We start from the raw sequence: 18,071 nt of genomic DNA, 5'->3' as shown, positions 1-18,071 counted from the left end.
TGCTGCTGCTGGATCCAAGAAGGATGGCTGAAGGTGTCACTGGACCTCTTGGCCAGCAGTTGTTGGCCTTTTAGGACAAGAGTAGATGTGAAGTATAGCCTGTGGGCCCTTTTGGGGCCATACCAGCTAATCTCGATGGTGCTGAATAAAGTGAAGATTAATACTTCTTTAGAAAACTTGGTGGGTTGTGGCTGTGAGCCCCCAGTATTTGGAATTTTGGGACCCAAAAGGCTCATGGCACTTGGTTTTTGGCAATTGGTCTTTGGGAAGGGAAAAAAAAAACAAAAAACTAACTAAAGTTTTGGCTGTACTTCATCACCCTTCCTGGACAGGGTTGGGGGGTCAGGCCTGGGCCGGGGGGGTGGCACAAGTTGGGAGTTGTGCAGTGTAGACTTTCAAGAACCTACCACACTATATCTTGGGGAATTTGTGATATTTAAGCATAAGAAAGAAAATTGTTGTTTGTTGTTCCTTTTCATTGAAACTTTCAGTTCCAACCAAATGGGATCTCTTCCTCATGCTGTTCTCCAAGGAGTGAGGGATGTAGCTGCTGGAGTGATTATTGGTAATATCAAACTCAACAGGGTTTAGAGTAGAGCGAGGAAAAGTTGACAGAGAGAAAACTTTTGAGGAGCAGTTGACCCAGAGAATACTTCTGTATCACTGGGAAAATTCTGCCTAAGTCCCATACCCTTTAAAACCAGTTTGTAAAGGAAAATGTGTTCCACAGAGATGGCTTAGGGTTAGTACTCTAGGTTTATTTCTGCTTTGGAGAGAACAACTGAGCTTTTTTTCTATGAGAACAGTTGAAAAAATCAGTCCCTTGGAGTCAGCCAGCCCCTACTCCCTCTATGGTCTGGAACTGGGCAGATTTAGTTGGCTTGCTTGGTGCGTATCTACCTTGTTGGAGAATAAAGACATTTTTACTTTGTTAGCTGCAAGCCTCCTGAAACAGCTCCATTCTTGCCATTCCTGCTTTACAGCCAGTCTTCTCAGAAGTGTGCGTACCTGTACCTGCTTTTCCTTCTCTTTCCCTTCTCTTCTGTCTCCAAGAAGCTTGTGGGGAACCTGGCGAGTCTTTTCCCCTTAGCCTAATTCACCTTTGGGTGCTTTGAAATCACCATAATACAGTGAGTTGGATCCTTTGGTACCTGAAAAAAGGTAAATATCATCCTGGAATGTGAATTGAAAACAGTAGTCAGGGACTGACTATCCAGAACTCCCTTAGAGGATTCAACTTGGGCTGCTTCCTTGTCCTTCTCTCACTCTCCGTGTCAATAACAAATTAATAACCAACTAAAATCACATGAATGCTTTTCCTTTTTTTTAAATTCTGTGAAGCTAGACTTTGTGGATCAAGTAAGCCTTTCATTGATCTTTTTCCTTCTTTCCTAGTAACTGCAATACTTAGCACATGCTTTACCACTGGCATCAGTACTAGATGCAGATACGAAAATGAATGACTCTTCCTGATAACTAGAGCCACACAAGCTAATGGGTAGACAGAAAAAAAAAAAAATGGGTAGACAGACATGGAAACAATTCCAGAGCTATGTGATATGTGCTGAAAGGGAGGTATGTAGTACTAAGGTGCAAGGGAGAAGTGGTTAACTTTGCCCAGGCGTTGGAGTAGGCGGAGTCATGTCAGTGAATTCTGGAATGGGGTTTAGGAATGTCAAGTAGACAAGGGTGGAAAAGACATACTAGGCAAAGAGGAACAACGTGAGCAAAGGTGAGGAGGCATGTAAGAACATGGTCTGTTCCAGAAACCGTAAGTATGACCAGAGAAAATGGTTTGTGTTTGGAAGTGTAGGAGATAAGACTGGTGCTAGATCTCGATAGGCATTTTGAATCTCGGCTGAGGGTTTGGATTGTTCACTGAAGACTGGGGAGCTGTAGGAAACCCTGGTGGCGTAGTGGTTAAGTGCTGTGGTTGCTAACCAGAAGATCAGCAGTTCGAATTCACCAGGCACCCCTTGGAAACTGTATGGGGCAGTTCTCTGTCCTGTAGGGTCGCTATGAGTTGGAATCAACTCACCGGCAATGGGTTTCGGAGAGCTGTAGCACGGTTAGGGGCACTAGCTATTGTGATAGTCCAAGCTAGAAATCTTGGGTGCTTATACCAAGATAATGGCAGGGAGGTGGACTAAAGAGGTCTAGAGAGGTGAAATCAACAGTAGGTGGCTTTTGGTTAATTGGATCAGGAGAGTGAAGAACAGAAGGATCCGAGATGACTCCATATTTTCATTTGGTGGGTAGAATGGTGGTGGTATTCGGCTATATGAGGAGCTGTGGATTGGGGGAAGGAGAAAACAGGTGTTCAGTTTGAGGTACCTGCGAAATGTCTAGATGGAGATGCTTAGTAGCATTTGGATCTCAGGAGCAAGTTCAGAAAAGATAAAAATTTAGGAGTCATCTAATTTTATGAAAGAGGGATAGATGAAAGAATTCAAGTCACCTGAGAGAACCAAGGGGGTGGTGAGAATAGTAGTGGGAGAAGCAGGAGACAAGACAGGAGGGAGGATTTTCTAGGAATAGCTGCAGAGAGGAAACAAGTAAGATAAGACTTAAATAAAGTGCCTGGGTCTTTCTCAATTAGAAAGTCCTTGCCAACCTCAGTGGAGCAATGGAGACAGAGACCACATTTCAGTGGTTTGGAGAGGGAGTGCAAAGATGAACAACAACAAAAAAAGAGTGAGTAGAAGGTCAGATAGTGGTGCCAGCAAGAGTAGACTTAGGCTGCTCTCTCAGGAAGCTCAATTATGAAAGCAAGAAGGGAGAGGTAGCTTGATGGGGGGAATAGGGTAAAGTTTTTTGTTTTGTTTAAAGATGAGAGAGATTTGAGCATGTCATTAGGCTGAGGGGAAAGGAAGCTGATAGTAAGGAAGAGGTTTATACGGTGGTAGATGGAGCCAGATTCAGGTGGAGAACAGAGGGGATGGTCTGTAAAGCCTCTGAGTAGTGGGACCCTTCTGAGGCAGCAGGAGAAAGGGATACGGACCAGGAGAGAAGTATGGCGTTTGGAGAGCAGGAAGCGGAAGGTGTCCTTGTCTCTTCTCTGGGATGTGAGAGCCAAGGTCTTTTGAAAGTGGAAGGAGTAGGACAAGGGACAGAGTAGGGAACCTGAGGCTACAGAACCAGTAGCGGTTCTGCTTGGCAGTGTTGAGGCCACACCTGTGCTTGCTGATGATGGTGCAGGTATAGCTGTATCAGTCAGCACTGATGTGACATTTTTTTCTCCAGCAGTGCCAGGAACACATTACCCAATAAGCAAGGTATGCGCAGGCTTGCTTTTGCTTACTTACTCATCTGTAGCGACCAATTTCACCTGTTTTTTACCAAGTCAAAAATGTGGTGAAACCCATGTGAAATTGGTCGCTACAGATGAGTAAGTAAACGCAATTAACCCTGTGGATCCCTTGCTTGGAGCCCCGGTGGCACAGTGGTTAAGAACTAGGCTGCTAACCTAATCCACCAGCTGTTCCTTGGAAAGCCTATGGGGTAGTTATACTCTGTCATATAGGGTCGTTATGAGTCAGAATTGAATCAAAGGCAACGGGTTTGGTTTTTTTTTTTTCCTTAATACGTTGTATACTATAAGCTAGTGAGTACCTTGCTTACCAGTTAATCTGCCCCTGAGCAGTGCACAGAAGTTGCTTTTGTCCCACCTCCTCCCACTCCTCTTCTGAAGCTGGTGTTTCACGTATCTAGCTATCTGTCTCTATTTGCCTCCCTCCTCTCCACCCAGTCTCTGGGCAACCTTATCAGAAGCTAGTGAATAGTGAAATGCCTTGAATGAAGAAGTGCTGCCTTTTCAGACACCCAGGGCTTCTGACAGCTTCATGGTTTCTGACGCAGATTTAAAACACACATATGCAACTTGGGGTTAGAAATGTTATGGATCCTTCACTATCTCTCTGGGAAAGTGGGCTGGGGGCTGTTGTATAACATGTCTTGACACTAACACCACAGTGCTTTTCTAGAAACCAGTTTCTTTTTATAGGGGACAGTTACTCTGAAACTGTTCGACCATTGAAAAAAATGCTACCTCCAGGTCGTGGCTACTGCCCTGTTCCCCTTTACTGGCAGAGATGGATCCTGAGCTGGTGCGCAGCCTTCTGGGGTGAACATGTGTAAGTCGGGTCCAGGGAAGGTAGTTGTTGGGGAGAAAGGGCAGGTCTCCAGGGGGGCAGAGGAATATCTCCCCCCTTGGGCAGAAACCATCTGGATTCCCCTTGTAGGGTTCTTGCATCTCTCTTGGCTCCTTTTCCCAACCTGGTGGCACTTGCCTGGAAGCACTCAATCCATTTCCATTTGAGATGTCTTGTCTCGTGTCCAGACGGAAATCTGCCTGGATCCCTGACATCTGGGCAGGCGGCGATAAATGCCAGAGGGAAATACAACAGGGTAAGTAGGATAGAGAGTGATGGGAAATGAAGTGGGGTGTGCTTTCATATAGGTGGTTAGGGAAGGCTTCTCTGCTAAGGTGGTGTTTGAGCAGGACCTGAAGAAAGTGAGGGTGCAAGCCATGTGACCATCTGGGGGAAGAGCATTGAGGCCAAGAGACTAGGAACAGCAAAGACCCTGGGTAGGCAGCCTACTGGAGAGGGCTTACTATTTGAACAGCAAGGAGACCATGACTACAGCCTAAGGAGCATAGGGGACCCCTACAGAACCTGAGCAGGGGGGGCTGGAGGCCGGGGGTGGTGGGGGTAGTGGTTGGTAGGTTGCTCTTCACCTCCAGTCCTGTCCCTGAGTTCCTTCAATGAATGGATTAGGATTAGGTGATTAGAAAATGCTTTGCCATTGACTCCTCCAAGGTGTTGCTGATGCTACAGTGCCAGGGGCTGTTACGGAATGCAGACTGATAAGCACTGTGTTAAGACTACTTTTGTTGCTTAGCGTTTTGGCAACCAGTAGGAAGAATTACCATGAAACCTGACTGCTCTTACTTCCATTTATGAAAGGGCTCCATTTCAAAGGAGCAGATGCAGTGATAAATCGTGAGGAGAAGAATCCTGTATTGTGTATCCTTGCTAAATTTACTTGAAACTGCATAGCCGTTGATGGCTGGGTGGTTATCTTCAGAGCAGACAGGGTCTGTCTGTGGTCTGTCTGAATACCTGCAGATTCCTACTCTTAGGTAACGAGGGGCTGGGAGCATGCATTCTGCTGAGCTTGTAGTTTCTCAGGCTTTATTCTTTGGTGGTTTTTCATAATGGCTAAGGACTTGGGTTCGGATCCAAAACATGGCTACACTGCTTTCTTGTTGTGTGCCCTTTAAACTTCTTTAAGCTGCGCAATGGAAATAATAGATTCTGCCTGATAGGATTGCAGGGAAGATTAAATGAGATCTACACGTGGCACCCAGTAAATGTTCAGTATGTTAGCTATTTTTATCATTATTGATGAAGGTCTTTGCATCTTTCTAGTTTTAACCTCTAAAGCTATTATTTTGGCAGGAACTTATTGACCTGTCTTATTTCTTTACCCTCTCCTAATGGCATAAAAAAAAAAAATTCTTTTTTTTTTTTTCACCCAATGCCATTATCACAGCTTCTGGAACTGATGAAGCAAGAGGGGAAGGAGTGATGATAGAAGAAAGAAAGCTTCAGAACATTTTTCTTTGCTTTAAAAAACAAGACTATCTGAGCTCTATAATTCTGCTATATAAAACAGTACTTATTTGGTCTGAATATAACCTTTTTTTTTTTTGGCTGGGACTTATTTATAAACTGCTAAATGATAATAACTGTACTAAGCATTTACTGAGCCTTGCTCTGTTCCTGGCACTGCTAAACATTTTACATTCATTACCTTAATTATTACAAAACCCTGTGATTTGGTGATTATTTTCAATTCACAGATAAGAAAACTATAAGACAGACACTGGGCCATAGGCATTAGTCTTTTTGATTCCTTACCTTTATGGATCATTTTTAACAGGCATTGGCATCCGCGTGAGCAATTGTGTTTATTGGGTGTTTGGCTCTGACTTTGGAAACTTCAGTGTTTGGGGTGACAGAACCGAAAGCCAGAGGTCAATTAATTCCTGACTCACTTCGTTTCTGGATTGTGTAGGTGTTCTTAACTTGACTTTCATGAAGAAGTGGTTGTCAGCAAAGAATAGGAATAAAAATTCAGAGAAGATATAACATGGGAGTTAGGACCATATCAGTATCTTCCAGAATTTATCAGTGTCTTCCAGAATTAGAGACTTTTAAAAGAACCTGAGGTCACCTGGCTCTGGCTCTTCTCAGTCCTCTTGGCAGTCCACAGCCAAGATATAAGGTTTACTCTCCAGGGCTGGTGGGAGAAGTCGTAATAAAAGTGCTACATTTGCTAGTTTTTACTCTTGAAATACCACTTACCTGTCGAGGCAGACCATTGCATTCCTCTTGTTGTTCGTTGTTGAGTCAAAGTGTTGAGTCGAGGTTCAACTTACAGTGACCCCATGTGAGAGGGTAGAACTGGCGCATAGGGTTGTCCTGGATGTAATCTTTAAGGAAGCAGATCGACAGGTCTTTGTCCACAAAGCCGCTGGGTAGATTCGAACAGCCAGCCTTTCAGTTAGCAGCCAGGCGCTTAACTGTTGCACCACCAGGGCTCCTTATTGCATTCTTAGGTGCTACTTTTGATGGCGCCTTAGAAGTCTGTTCCTCTATAATGTCTGCCAAGTTCTCCACCATCCCTAGCCCATACCAGCCAAGGCTAATTTGCACAGGACGGTTGCTTCAAGTATGGAGCTACTGGGCTCTACCTTCCTCTAGATAGTCTAGGCTAAACTCCCCGTTTATCGTTAATTCCATGGAAACGTAGTACATTTCTGCCACGGGTCAGGCTGTAGTCACAAAGACCTGGTCCCTGCCTTAAGTAAGCCCACAGTTAGTGGTGGAAACAGACATTTAAATAATGTCCTTGCAGAATGGCAGGTGCCAGTGAGGCGTAGTACTGTGGGGAAGGTGAATACAGAGCAGATTGGTGGGAAGGGACGGGGACGGGTTTCATGTTTCTCTCCATCCTGTTGAGTGTCAGTTTAATGCTAAAGAGGATGCGAGAAAGATCTCCAGATGAGGCGTACGCAGAAACAAGAGTACTGAGGAAGACAGCTTTCCTTCTTGTATTTTGAGCTTGCTTTTTAGGTACCCAGAGAACCTTATCTAAGGGCTGTGAGTGATAAGAAGCCATTGGTACAGGAGCTGGGAAGCTGAGTTAGAGGTGGTGTCAGCCCTCATTCCCCGACTGTCTTTGATTTAGGCAGCTCACTGCCCTCCACGGTGAGGGTCTCAATGTCCCCACCTACAGACCATAGCGGCCTGAGTTTTAAGTCCAGGTCAGAAAGACTGGTCAAGAATTCAAGGCATTCTGGCGATTTTGGTCCTTGTTTCTAAGACAAAACACGAGAGAATCTCTATAATCTGAAGTGCCTTTTTCATCTAAGTTTTTTCCTGATGGCATTCCGAAGCATGTCTTCCTATAACATACTTCCAAGTTCTGTTTAGGTGGGTTACAGCCCTGAGTGAGTGGGGCAGGGAAAGGAGTATTTCCCAGATGCCTTGGTAAGATTCAGAGATTTCCATGCCTGCTAGGATACCGATGGTACAGTGGCCAAGGGGAAAGTGAACTAAACTTGACTCTGGTTCCACATGCTTGAAATGTGACTCTGTTTTTTCTTTCTTTTTTCTACCTTTAAAGATAATTTTGCCCCCCCCTTCAAAAAAAAAAACCACCCACCTATTCAAAGAGCTGGAGATTGAGTGTTCTCATAACCAGCCATGAGTCAGTGACAACCTTTTATTATTAGTGTAAATAGAAACATAAACCTTGTTCCTGCATGTACTTCATAGGCCATCTCTCCAGCACTTTCCTCCACAGCCAAGGAATGTGCAGGGCTTCTGAGTCAGCAGTCAGCTGCCACGGGACAAAACACGCAGAATATTGTCAACTGGCAGAAATTGCGCAGATGCTCTGGAAACCTGGTGTCGCCTTCCTTTCCTCTCCCTTCCTCAGGCTCTTCCCTCCCCTTACTCCTTCCTTTCACACCTTGGCTTTCCAGTCCCCAGGGTTTCTGGTACCTTCCGGCCAGGTTTCCTGGTCTCTCGGTTCCTGTGATTATGAATGCCGGCTACCCCAGATGCTGGGACATACGACAAACACAGGGCTGGCCCAGGAGAGGCTGGGGTCGACCTTTAAGAATGAGGGGAAATACTGGTCTTCTGGAAATAGGGCAGTAATTGGAATGGCCCTTCTGCAATTCTTCCCGGCTGCTCTCAGAGTGAGTCAGAATACCGGTTAAGTCCTAGCCCAGCAGAGCTACAGAATAGAGCTGTTGCTCTCAAGAGCTGTCTTCCTCCTGTGGGCATTTGGCTTGCAAAGTAGGAAAAGTGAGGCAGCCCAAGGGAGTTAATCTTGTGTAGTCTTTCGCTGGGTGCCTGTCGCATTGTTCCAGGAACCGACCTACCTCTATTTATCTGTTGTCATTAGTGACCTGCAGGTCAAAATCCCTTCAACTGGGCACTTAATACTTGCCTGCCGCTTGGAAGCAGGCGCTCTGCAGTTGTCTGGAGCTGTGGCTAAAACCTGGTGATTTGAAGGTGTTTTATGTTAATAAAAGGATTGAGGGGCAGCTATTAATGAAGGTGTTTGTCTGTGACTGGGTTTGGTTTGAAAATTCTCTGTGATGGAAGTGAATATTTATTTCAAACAGAGTGGTCTACAGCCAGCCAGAGGGATGCTAGCTCCCATGACTAAACTCTTCTTTGGAAATACATACCTGAGACTATCATTTAGGGAGGCTCAAGTATAAGGAAAGCCTGATGATGGTGGGGAGGCTTTGAGAAATCCGTATCACAGGACCTTTCATGAATCAGTTTCACCAAGAACATCATGATGCTAAGTGTGCCGAATCCTGATGACAAGGAGTGGAAGGTGGCTGCTATTTAGCAACAAATAACCATTTTCTTCCTTGATACAAGGCAGTGACAGATCCAACTAGGTGTATTACACCATTTCCAAACATTGTGACTTAAAGTTAATTATGAACACAGGTGTAGGGTATGCAGGGTCAGGATTGTACAATGCTGTCTACTTGCCAGAGAGCAAATAAAGCTGCAGAAATCCCCATTAAAAAGGCACAATGCAAAGAGGTCCCCTGACGTAGCAAACTCTGGGAACTTTGTTCTCCTCATTTGCGGTTTCTTCTTTCTGCCTTTGGATAAACACGTCTTTTTTCATTTCTTTTCTCCTCTCATCCCTGTAAGATATCTTTTAACTATCCGCCATTTCTAGGGTGAGCTTTGGCTTGCAAGGAAAAATAGGCTGTTTTTAGGGATTTCAAAATATTTCCTCTGCTCCTTGTTGCTACCTAGACTAAATCTTTATTTAGGGGAAAGTGAAGGTTTGTTCTAGTTAGTTCCGTTTCTCGCTGAACCTTTTGCTGTGTGGGTATTGGGACAAGCTGTGTTTATTAGCAGAGTAATTTTTCATATCCAGAGGCAGGAAGGGTTGTTGAGTATGTGATATTGTTGAGGTGGGAAGTTCAGCTAGTGTATTTCAGGCAAAGAATGACTGTCTTAGACTCAACATCACATGAAGATTGTCGTGTCTTGGTGTAGAAAACATAGGGGGAAATGGCAGTTCCTTGTATTTAGCTGTAATGTTTTCTCATGAAACATAAGACATATCTCCAGTTGATTTAGGGTTTTTTTTTCCTAATTGTGCTTTAGGTGAAAATTTACAGAGCGAATTAGTTTCTCATTAAACAATACACAAATTGTGACATTGGTTGCCAACCCCGTAATGTGTCCACACACTACCCACCCCCTGCCCCCAGTTTCCCTCTTTCCATCCTTCTAGTTTTCCTATCCCTTCCTGCCTTCTCATCTTTGCCAGTTGATTAAGTTAAACTTTATGATGGTAAGGTATGAAGAGAAGCAGAATGTTTTTATTTCACAAAGGGACATTCTGTTGCTCAGTGACTTATTCAAGTCAGAGCTCTAGGGCAGGACCCTGTGTCATTCTGGAACTTGATGCCTGTCTTCACAGAATTGATTTCATCAATACACAGAATTTGGTGGCTTCCACCACCGTTGGATTGGTTCACTAAATTTGTCACTTCTTGCTTTTACACCCTTCCTAAACACAGTGGATTAACAAGTCCCTTCCTCTGTCTCCTCTACTCCCAAGTCAGTAAATGCTCTACAAGCAAAGTTCCAATCCAGGAGTATTTGTCACACTAGTGGTAAATTGGTAACATCATTCTGACTAGAGTGCCAGGAATGACTACTGTGACTGTGAGAATTTTCTTAGCTCTGTTGCTGTTGTTAGGTGCCATCGAGTTGGTTCCGACTTACAGTGACCCAGTGTACAACAGAACAAAATACTGCCTGGTCCTGCACCATCCTCACAATTGTTGTTATGCTTGAGCCCATTGTTGCAGTCACAGTGTCAGTTCATCTCGTACTTTACCAAGGATGTTGTTCTTCTCCGGGGACTGGTTCCTCCTGATAACATGTCCAAAGTATGTGAGACGAAGCCTTGCCATCGTTGTTTCTAATGAGCATTCTGGCAGACTTCTACCAAGACAGATTTATTCATTCTTTTCACAGTCCATGGTATATTCAATATTCTTTGCCAACACCATAATTCAAAGGCATCAATTCTTCCTGTTCATTGTCCAGCTTATACATGCGTATGAGGCGATTGAAAACGCCATGGCTTGGATCAGAAGCACCTTAGTTCCTTAAAGTGATATCTTTGCTTTTTAAAACTTTAAAAAGGTGTTTGGCAACGTATTTTACCCAGTGCAATATGTCGTTTGATTTCTTGGCTGCTGCTTCTATGGGTGTTGATTGTGGATTCAAGTGTAATGAAATCCTTGACAACTTCAGCCTTTTCTCCATTTACCATGATGTTGCTTATTGATCCAGTTGTGAGGATTTTTGTTTTCTTTATGTTGAGGTGCAGTCCATCCTGAAGGCTGTGGTCTTTGGTCTTCTTCAGTAAGTGCTTCAAGTCCTCTGCTCTTTGAGCAAGCAAGGTTGTGTCATCTGTATATCACAGATTGTTAATGAGTCTTCCTCCAATCCAAGTTTTAGTGCTAGGCTTGGAGAACTTCATAATTGGAAGGGAGTTCTAGAGATCCGCCAGTCTGACCTCATCTTAACACAAGAGATAATTGAGGCCTGGTGAGGTGAAGGGACTTATCCAAAGTCATGCAACCAGTGTCTGGCACATGTAAGCTCAGAGTCATGTTCATGCTTGCCACATTGCCCTGTTCTATTCCGTGAGAAGTTCTCTGGAGAAGAGTCTGTGGACTTCCTGTGGCTTAGTTTTGATCTTTGACTCTTGCCTTCTACCTCTCATGAATAGTTGTAACTAGGGATAATAAATAAAACCTGGTGTAAAAATGAAACAGACCCAAAGGAGCAAGTGGATGAAGAAGTACATAAGGTGCCATCTCCCACCTTAAAGACTTACTCGGTGCACAAACATTGGATATAGGTGCGTGGGAGTTTTTGATAAGTACAAAGTGTGGACACCATCATTAATACTGTTAAATGTGGTAGGAACAACATGAAGTGGCTGTAAGGTCTCCTTACCCTGCCATGCACCATATGCAGTGTCAGAGCTCGTTCAGTCCTTTAAGCCCCTGCAGACTTTGATATTCTGACCCTCCCCTCTGCTTCTCTTCAGACCTGTCTCTACTGTTCCTTCAAAATCTTTTCAGAGAGTTTATCTTTCTCTGCCAGTCCTCTTACAAGTTGGTATTTCTCAGGTCTCTTCTAGAGCCACAACTCATCTTTCCCTGTGGATTCTCCTTGTGTGATCTTATCTGCTTTCATAGATTTAGCTATCACGTTATATATATAGTTGTCGTTGTTGGCTGCCGTTGGGTCAGCTCCTGGCCGATGGTAACCCCATGCAAATGGGACAAAATGCTGCCTGGTCCTGCTCCGTCCAACAAAATGCTGCCTGGTCCTGCTCTGTCCCCGTGATCAGTTACAGATTGGACTGATATGATCCATAGGATTTTCAATGGTTGATTTTCAGAAGTGAATTGCCAGGCTTTTCTTCCTAGTCTGTCTTAGCCTGGATGCCCCGCTGAAGCTAGTTCTTCATCATAGCAACGTTCAAACGTCTACTGATAGGCAGATTGTAGCTGAGTACGAGGTACATTGGCCAGGAATCAAACGTGAGCTTCCTGCTTGGAAAGTGAGAATTCTACCACTGACCCACCAGTGTTTCACCTGTATGCTAACAACTCCTAAGTCTAGCTTCAGACCCATACCCACCCACCTAGTGAATACCTCCACTAAGACACCTCAAAGTTAACAAGTCCAAAAGGGAACTGACCACCCCACCCTCACAAGTGAGTTCTTTTATTTTTAATCTGTTAATCTGGTGTCACCATTTATCTAGTGGCCCAAACTAGAAATCTGGAAGTCATCCTTGACTATCTCTTCTCCTGTAAGAGTCACTCACAGGCCTGACTGTTTTACTTCCTTTCCCATGTGCTACACTTCACTGCCTGGCTAATGCTTGTTTTTGTGTGCTGTCCAGTTGATTCTGAGTCATAGCGGCGCTGTGTGACAGAGTAGAACTGCCGCGCATAGGGTTTCCTACGTTGTAATCTTCATGGGAGCAGATTGCCAGGTCTTTTCTTCATTGGAGCTGCTTACTTATTCTGAAAGACTTAGCTGTTATCTCTCTTAAGTTCATTTTCAGTGAAGAACCCCTGTGGTTTAGGTACTCTTCCTCTGTGTTCCCCAAATTTCTTACGCGTCTCTCTCTCTAATGGCACTTAGTGTGGTATATTCTAACGTTCTGTTTATGTGTCTGCCTTACCACTAGGCTATAAGGTCCTTGAAGGGAGAACTGTTTTATTCATCTTTCCATTTCTACTATCTAGCATAGTGCCTGGCATATAGAAGATAGGAATATATGTCTGTTGAACAAGTGAACATAACACTTAGGAACTCCACTTTGAAAAAGAGCTATGTCTCCTGGAAGATGTTTGTAGAAACAAACTTGGATTTGCTGACATCGTTTTTTTCTTTCTTTTTCTTAGATTAACGTGACAGTGTTAGGTGGATCAACGGCCATCCCACTGCCCCCTCTGTGGGGGTTGCTGATTGTGGTGAAGCATGGAGGAAAGTAAGAATGAGACGACGAATCGAGCTCACATCCTCTTTGACCGGTTTGTCCAGGCCACCACCTGCAAGGGAACTCTGAAGGCCTTTCAAGAGCTCTGTGACTACCTGGAACTGAAGCCCAAGGACTACCGCTCCTTCTATCATAAGCTCAAGTCCAAGCTTAACTACTGGAAAGCCAAAGCCCTCTGGGCAAAATTGGACAAACGGGGCAGCCATAAAGACTATAAAAAGGGAAAGGCATGCACTAACACTAAGGTAAGGATTTGACTGCCTTCAGGTCCTGGGGTCACTGACCTGAGGGTTTAACCAAATGCCAAAGAGAAGGACTGAGTATAGAGGCAGGCAAACTCTAGCTACAACTTAGCATAGGAGGTCAAGGTTATACCCTATTGAAATTTTGTGGATTCGTTACTTTTGTTCATTTGACTATTCTGTGTACCAGATCCTGTTTTAAGCATATTTCATGGATTTCTCATTGAACGGTTAAGGTTTCAACTATTTAAGAACAACCCTGAAGCCAAATGGTGTAGGAATTTTTTCTTTTGCGAAGGCTCTATTTTGAATTTCACACTGTTATGAGGCCACAGGTCACGTAGCAAGGAGCCAAGCCCTGTTAGCGTTCTGTTTGAAACTGGCTTCATGGTTGGTAGCATCTCATCTTTATAAAGTCATTATTCCATACTCAGTAATCAGTATAGTATCTGCCAACGTGGGGATTTGCAAAAGGCCTCAGACCTCTCCTCCGCTATATTCCAAGGTCTGTTTTGATTCATAAGCAGGTACTTTGTGAACCAAAGTATTTCTGTTGCTTTTTTTTTTTTTTTCACAATCTAGAGAAATAAGGTTTGCATGAAACAGGTAAACCTGGGCAGAGATCTGAGATGTTCAAACACCTTTGTAGGAGTAGGTGTGAGGAAGTAGAGGAGAGGTGCATTTCTTGCTTTCCTCCTTATGTAAGAATGCCTTCTGTGAGAAGTTTCGGAAAAGCTGCCAGGGAAAGGAAGTGGCACATGTCTGTGTGGTTGATGATGTTATTATATCCTTTAATGCGTTTTAAATTGTCCTGTGTGTGTATCTGGCAACCCATCCACAGTGGATTTGCATTTTGATAGATATTTATCAATAAAATTAAAGAAATTCAAAGGCGTAAATTTCATGAATGAAAACTGGACTCTTACTAGGAGTAAAAGGAATTACAGGCGTAAAATAGCATGTCTTCTTTTTGTTTTGTACATATAAGTGTTCAGTTTCACCCTGAGTACTTCCATATAAAATGGATCTTCAAGATCATGTCCCCGGACTTTCAGTCTAGAGATGATGATTTTGAATTCTTCACAGCAAATAAAATTTCAACTTTCAAAAGTTTCCTCTTGGTTAGACTCATTCCAGGATTCTAAGAGTGCCTGGAGTATGTATTGAACAATCTATATCTTCTTGGGCAGAAATCTCCTTGACTTAAAAACCTTCCAAAAGGTCCTTACCTAATGATGAAAGATTAGATGTGATTTTCAAACCATTTGTTGAAATGATGACCATTCAAAAATATTACATATCTGTGAGCCTTACAGGCTGTCCAAAGTGAGCACGTGCTGGGTTTATGTCCAGCACAGACAATTAAAGTCCCCTGTTTCCACAGTAATTACTAGTTCTTATCTCAGCCTATTGCATGCATTCTGCTTTGGCCTAGAAGGATTTGAAGGTTTTCTGATAGTGGGGAGAATACTCCTATCTGGAGGCATTAGGAAAGGGTGGTTCCGAGATTATAAAGCTTGTGTAGAAATGTGAACTTTCTAAATAGGTGCTGCCTTTGCCCTAAAAGTAGCTGTGTTTTTTCAGTGTCTCATCATTGGAGCTGGCCCCTGTGGTCTCCGCACAGCCATTGACTTATCCTTACTGGGTGCCAAGGTAGTCGTAATTGAGAAACGAGATGCATTCTCCCGCAACAATGTCTTGCATCTCTGGCCATTCACCATACATGATCTGCGAGGTCTGGGTGCCAAGAAGTTCTATGGCAAGTTCTGTGCTGGAGCCATCGACCATATTAGTAAGTAAAACCAGTTCTCCTGTAGGGTTCCCCCTTCTCCTGCCTACTGCTCAATAAAAAGAGATAGGCAGATTGTCTGAGGACTGAATACTCAACGGCCCAATTTGCTGTCATTAGTATCTATCTTGTAGACAGCACACTCTGCTTGGAGCTCAAATACATGCAACCCAGTCATTATGTAATGTAGGACTCTTAACTACAAGTGTATCTCCTGTAAAATGAGGAGTTTGGTGTAAGGCTTTCTAATGTAGGTCTTGAACACTTACTGAGCACTTGCAGTGAGCCGGGTAGGCACCGTGGGCCAGGCACTGGGGAAACTGATGACCAGTTTGAGCCTTGACCCACTGATGGGTTTTTAGACATGCAGCTGTCTGTAATGTGATATGATACATTGTCTGCTAATACAAGAACAAAGTGCTATAGGGACACAGTCCTGGAGTCCTAAGCCACACTTAAGGAAGGAGTAGAGTCCTAGCTTGGTCTTGAATGTCAAATTGATAATGAGATTCCTTTGGCAGGGAAGACCCGGGGAAGTGTACAGCCAGGACAGCTCTTGCTTACTCTTGTTATCTCCAAAATGAGCTTGGGCCAATGCTTTTCTATAGAGTGAATATAAGTTCGTGCGGGCAGTGATTTTGTTTTCATGACTGTATGTGACCTATCAGAAAATCAATATAGAACAGAGAGTTTCTGGATTATGAAGTTGGGGTCTTATTTATTGATCACCACAAATGATTCCATGGGAGTCTTATCAAGGAACGTATGTCATGAACTCCTCCAGATGTGCCTTGGAAATGCATTCAACCATTAAACCTTTTGCTTGAAGTGGTTGCTCTGTTTTATCAAACTCTGGCCAACAGCTGCCACATTCCGCTGGCAGAGGAAGTGCTCAGCCCATCTGTTGAGTTATAATTTGTGAAGTATCTTGAAACCCACAGTTGTGTGCAAAAATAAACTGTGTGCTAGCATGGGATTTAATGAGCCTTTTGGAGGGTAACTCAGAAGGGTGGTGGTGTGGTAAGCTGGAGGAAATAGCCAACATGACTTAGTGGAGGATTTGCATGTGCTCCCAGAAGATTAGTCACGGACTGCAGGTAGTATTGTCTTCACAGAGGACCAAGGGTCATTAATTCAGTGGATCTGTCTGCCTTATGTCTGAAGGATTTATCTTGGGGCTAAGAGGATTTGAGAGAGATCAGGGACTTGGTTTTCATCTCCGTATATTGGTGCTGCTGCAGTGTCTGGCACATAGGTACTCATTAGACATTGTAGAAATGAATGACTCTCACCATAATAATGAGTAAGATTTTCAATGATTTTAGGCCTTAGTTTCCCCAACTAGACTAGTGGTGGGAGGCGGAATGGTAAGAGAATAAGTTTGGGTTATGGTTTCTGTTTTTCACCTTACGAGAATGTATGGAGATCACTGAGGTAATACAGTGAAAGAAAGATGCTGTGGGAACCTCAGGGCTAGTTCTGCAGCTTTGTGTCAGACTGTGGAAATCACACCCCTTCTGTCTTCCACGGGAAGAACCATGTCCCATCAGGATTGTAGACTCTGCTAAGTGATGGTGGCTCTAGTGGTTCCTTTAATGCAATCAGGGGAGGAAGAAAATGAGACTTGCTGTTGGTCATAGGCTTCTGGTGGTTTTGAACACCTGCCCTAAGAGGTAGGCATGGCCTTGGGTGTCCCTGTGTGACGTGTCTTTGACCAGATAATGTTTACTGTTTCAAAGAGAGAGAAAGAGCTTCGAGTGAGTGGATGGGTGGGAGTTGGAGCAGTGACAGCTGACCAGTACCCTTTCCTCATTGGGGCTCTCACTGATGTAATCTTTGTATTCATCCAGGTATCCGTCAGCTCCAACTCATACTTTTGAAAGTAGCTTTGATCCTAGGCATTGAAATCCATGTCAATGTAGAATTCCAAGGACTTGTACAGCCTCCTGAGGACCAAGAAAATGAACGTAAGTTGGATTGGAACAGGTGAAGAGTGATGAAAGGGTAATGACTGGGTGAGAAAAGATGAGATTAAGGGAGAAGACTAGAGGAAACTGGGTTATCTCAAAAGATAGCCTCTATCTTTTGAGGACCTTTTAGCTCATTGAGGAGGCCTTTGACATAACATTAGACATGGCAGGCACTATATTTATTATAGAAAATCCTATGTTGGGAAAGGTTCTTTGTGAACCCTCTTCAAGGCTTCTTTCTTTATGTGGTTTGTACCCCATGCATTTACACCTGGTGTTTTTGGCTTGAGGTTTTGTGCAGTCTGCATACTTGGGTATCTAGAGATAGTCTTAGGTGTGTGAATATGGTCTAGGTGGTGACTTTCATTTTGACTTTGGTTCACAGGGATAGGTTGGCGGGCACTGGTGCACCCCAAAACCCATCCTGTATCAGAGTATGAGTTTGAAGTGATCATCGGAGGGGATGGCCGTAGAAACACCTTGGAAGGTATTGGTCCCTCCTCCTTTGCCTGGTTCATAGCAGAGTGAAGGGCGACCCTGTTCCACCTCTGCAGTGAGAGTTTGTGTCATCAGAGCCTACACTCCTAAGAATCTGCATGTTTGCTACTTCTAATTGGATGTCAGACTCTAGCCTTCCTCTGGCCAACTGGTACTCGGGTTACTTCTTACAGGGCACTCCTGTCAGAGTGCAAGGAGATGAGCTGTACTTCGTGTTGTTGGCACTACCAGGATTAGATACAGTCAGCCCTTTATATACTTGGGTTCTACATCCACGGATTCAGCCAACTGCAGATCAAAAATACTCAGAAAGATAAAAGAAAATTCCTAAGAGCAAAACTTGAATTCGCCACACACAAGAACTACACTGAATCCACGTGAATGAAGTGATGTGTAGGCATACTCTGC

At 43.9% G+C, this 18,071-nt stretch overlaps 1 protein-coding gene across 6 annotated transcripts in view; it reads left to right on the top strand.

Moving 5' to 3' along the window:
* The window catches only part of MICAL3 (microtubule associated monooxygenase, calponin and LIM domain containing 3), a 208,860-nt gene that overhangs the window by 66,788 nt on the left and 124,001 nt on the right, over positions 1-18,071 (top strand). For 5 of the 6 annotated variants that reach the window (XM_064284805.1, XM_064284806.1, XM_064284804.1 and 2 more), the window contains exons 2-5: positions 13,070-13,409; positions 14,991-15,198; positions 17,046-17,162; positions 17,551-17,652. In XM_064284805.1, the coding sequence (XP_064140875.1) occupies positions 13,146-13,409; positions 14,991-15,198; positions 17,046-17,162; positions 17,551-17,652 (691 nt within the window). In that variant the 5' untranslated portion in view covers positions 13,070-13,145. Of the gene's footprint in view, positions 1-4,031; positions 4,134-13,069; positions 13,410-14,990; positions 15,199-17,045; positions 17,163-17,550; positions 17,653-18,071 lie in introns of those variants that run through there. The other variant, XM_064284803.1, reaches the window with a different exon arrangement.

Source organism: Loxodonta africana, chromosome 4, assembly GCF_030014295.1.
Source record: "Loxodonta africana isolate mLoxAfr1 chromosome 4, mLoxAfr1.hap2, whole genome shotgun sequence".
Taxonomy (NCBI): domain Eukaryota; kingdom Metazoa; phylum Chordata; class Mammalia; order Proboscidea; family Elephantidae; genus Loxodonta; species Loxodonta africana.
This window is presented reverse-complemented; position numbering and strand designations above follow the sequence as displayed.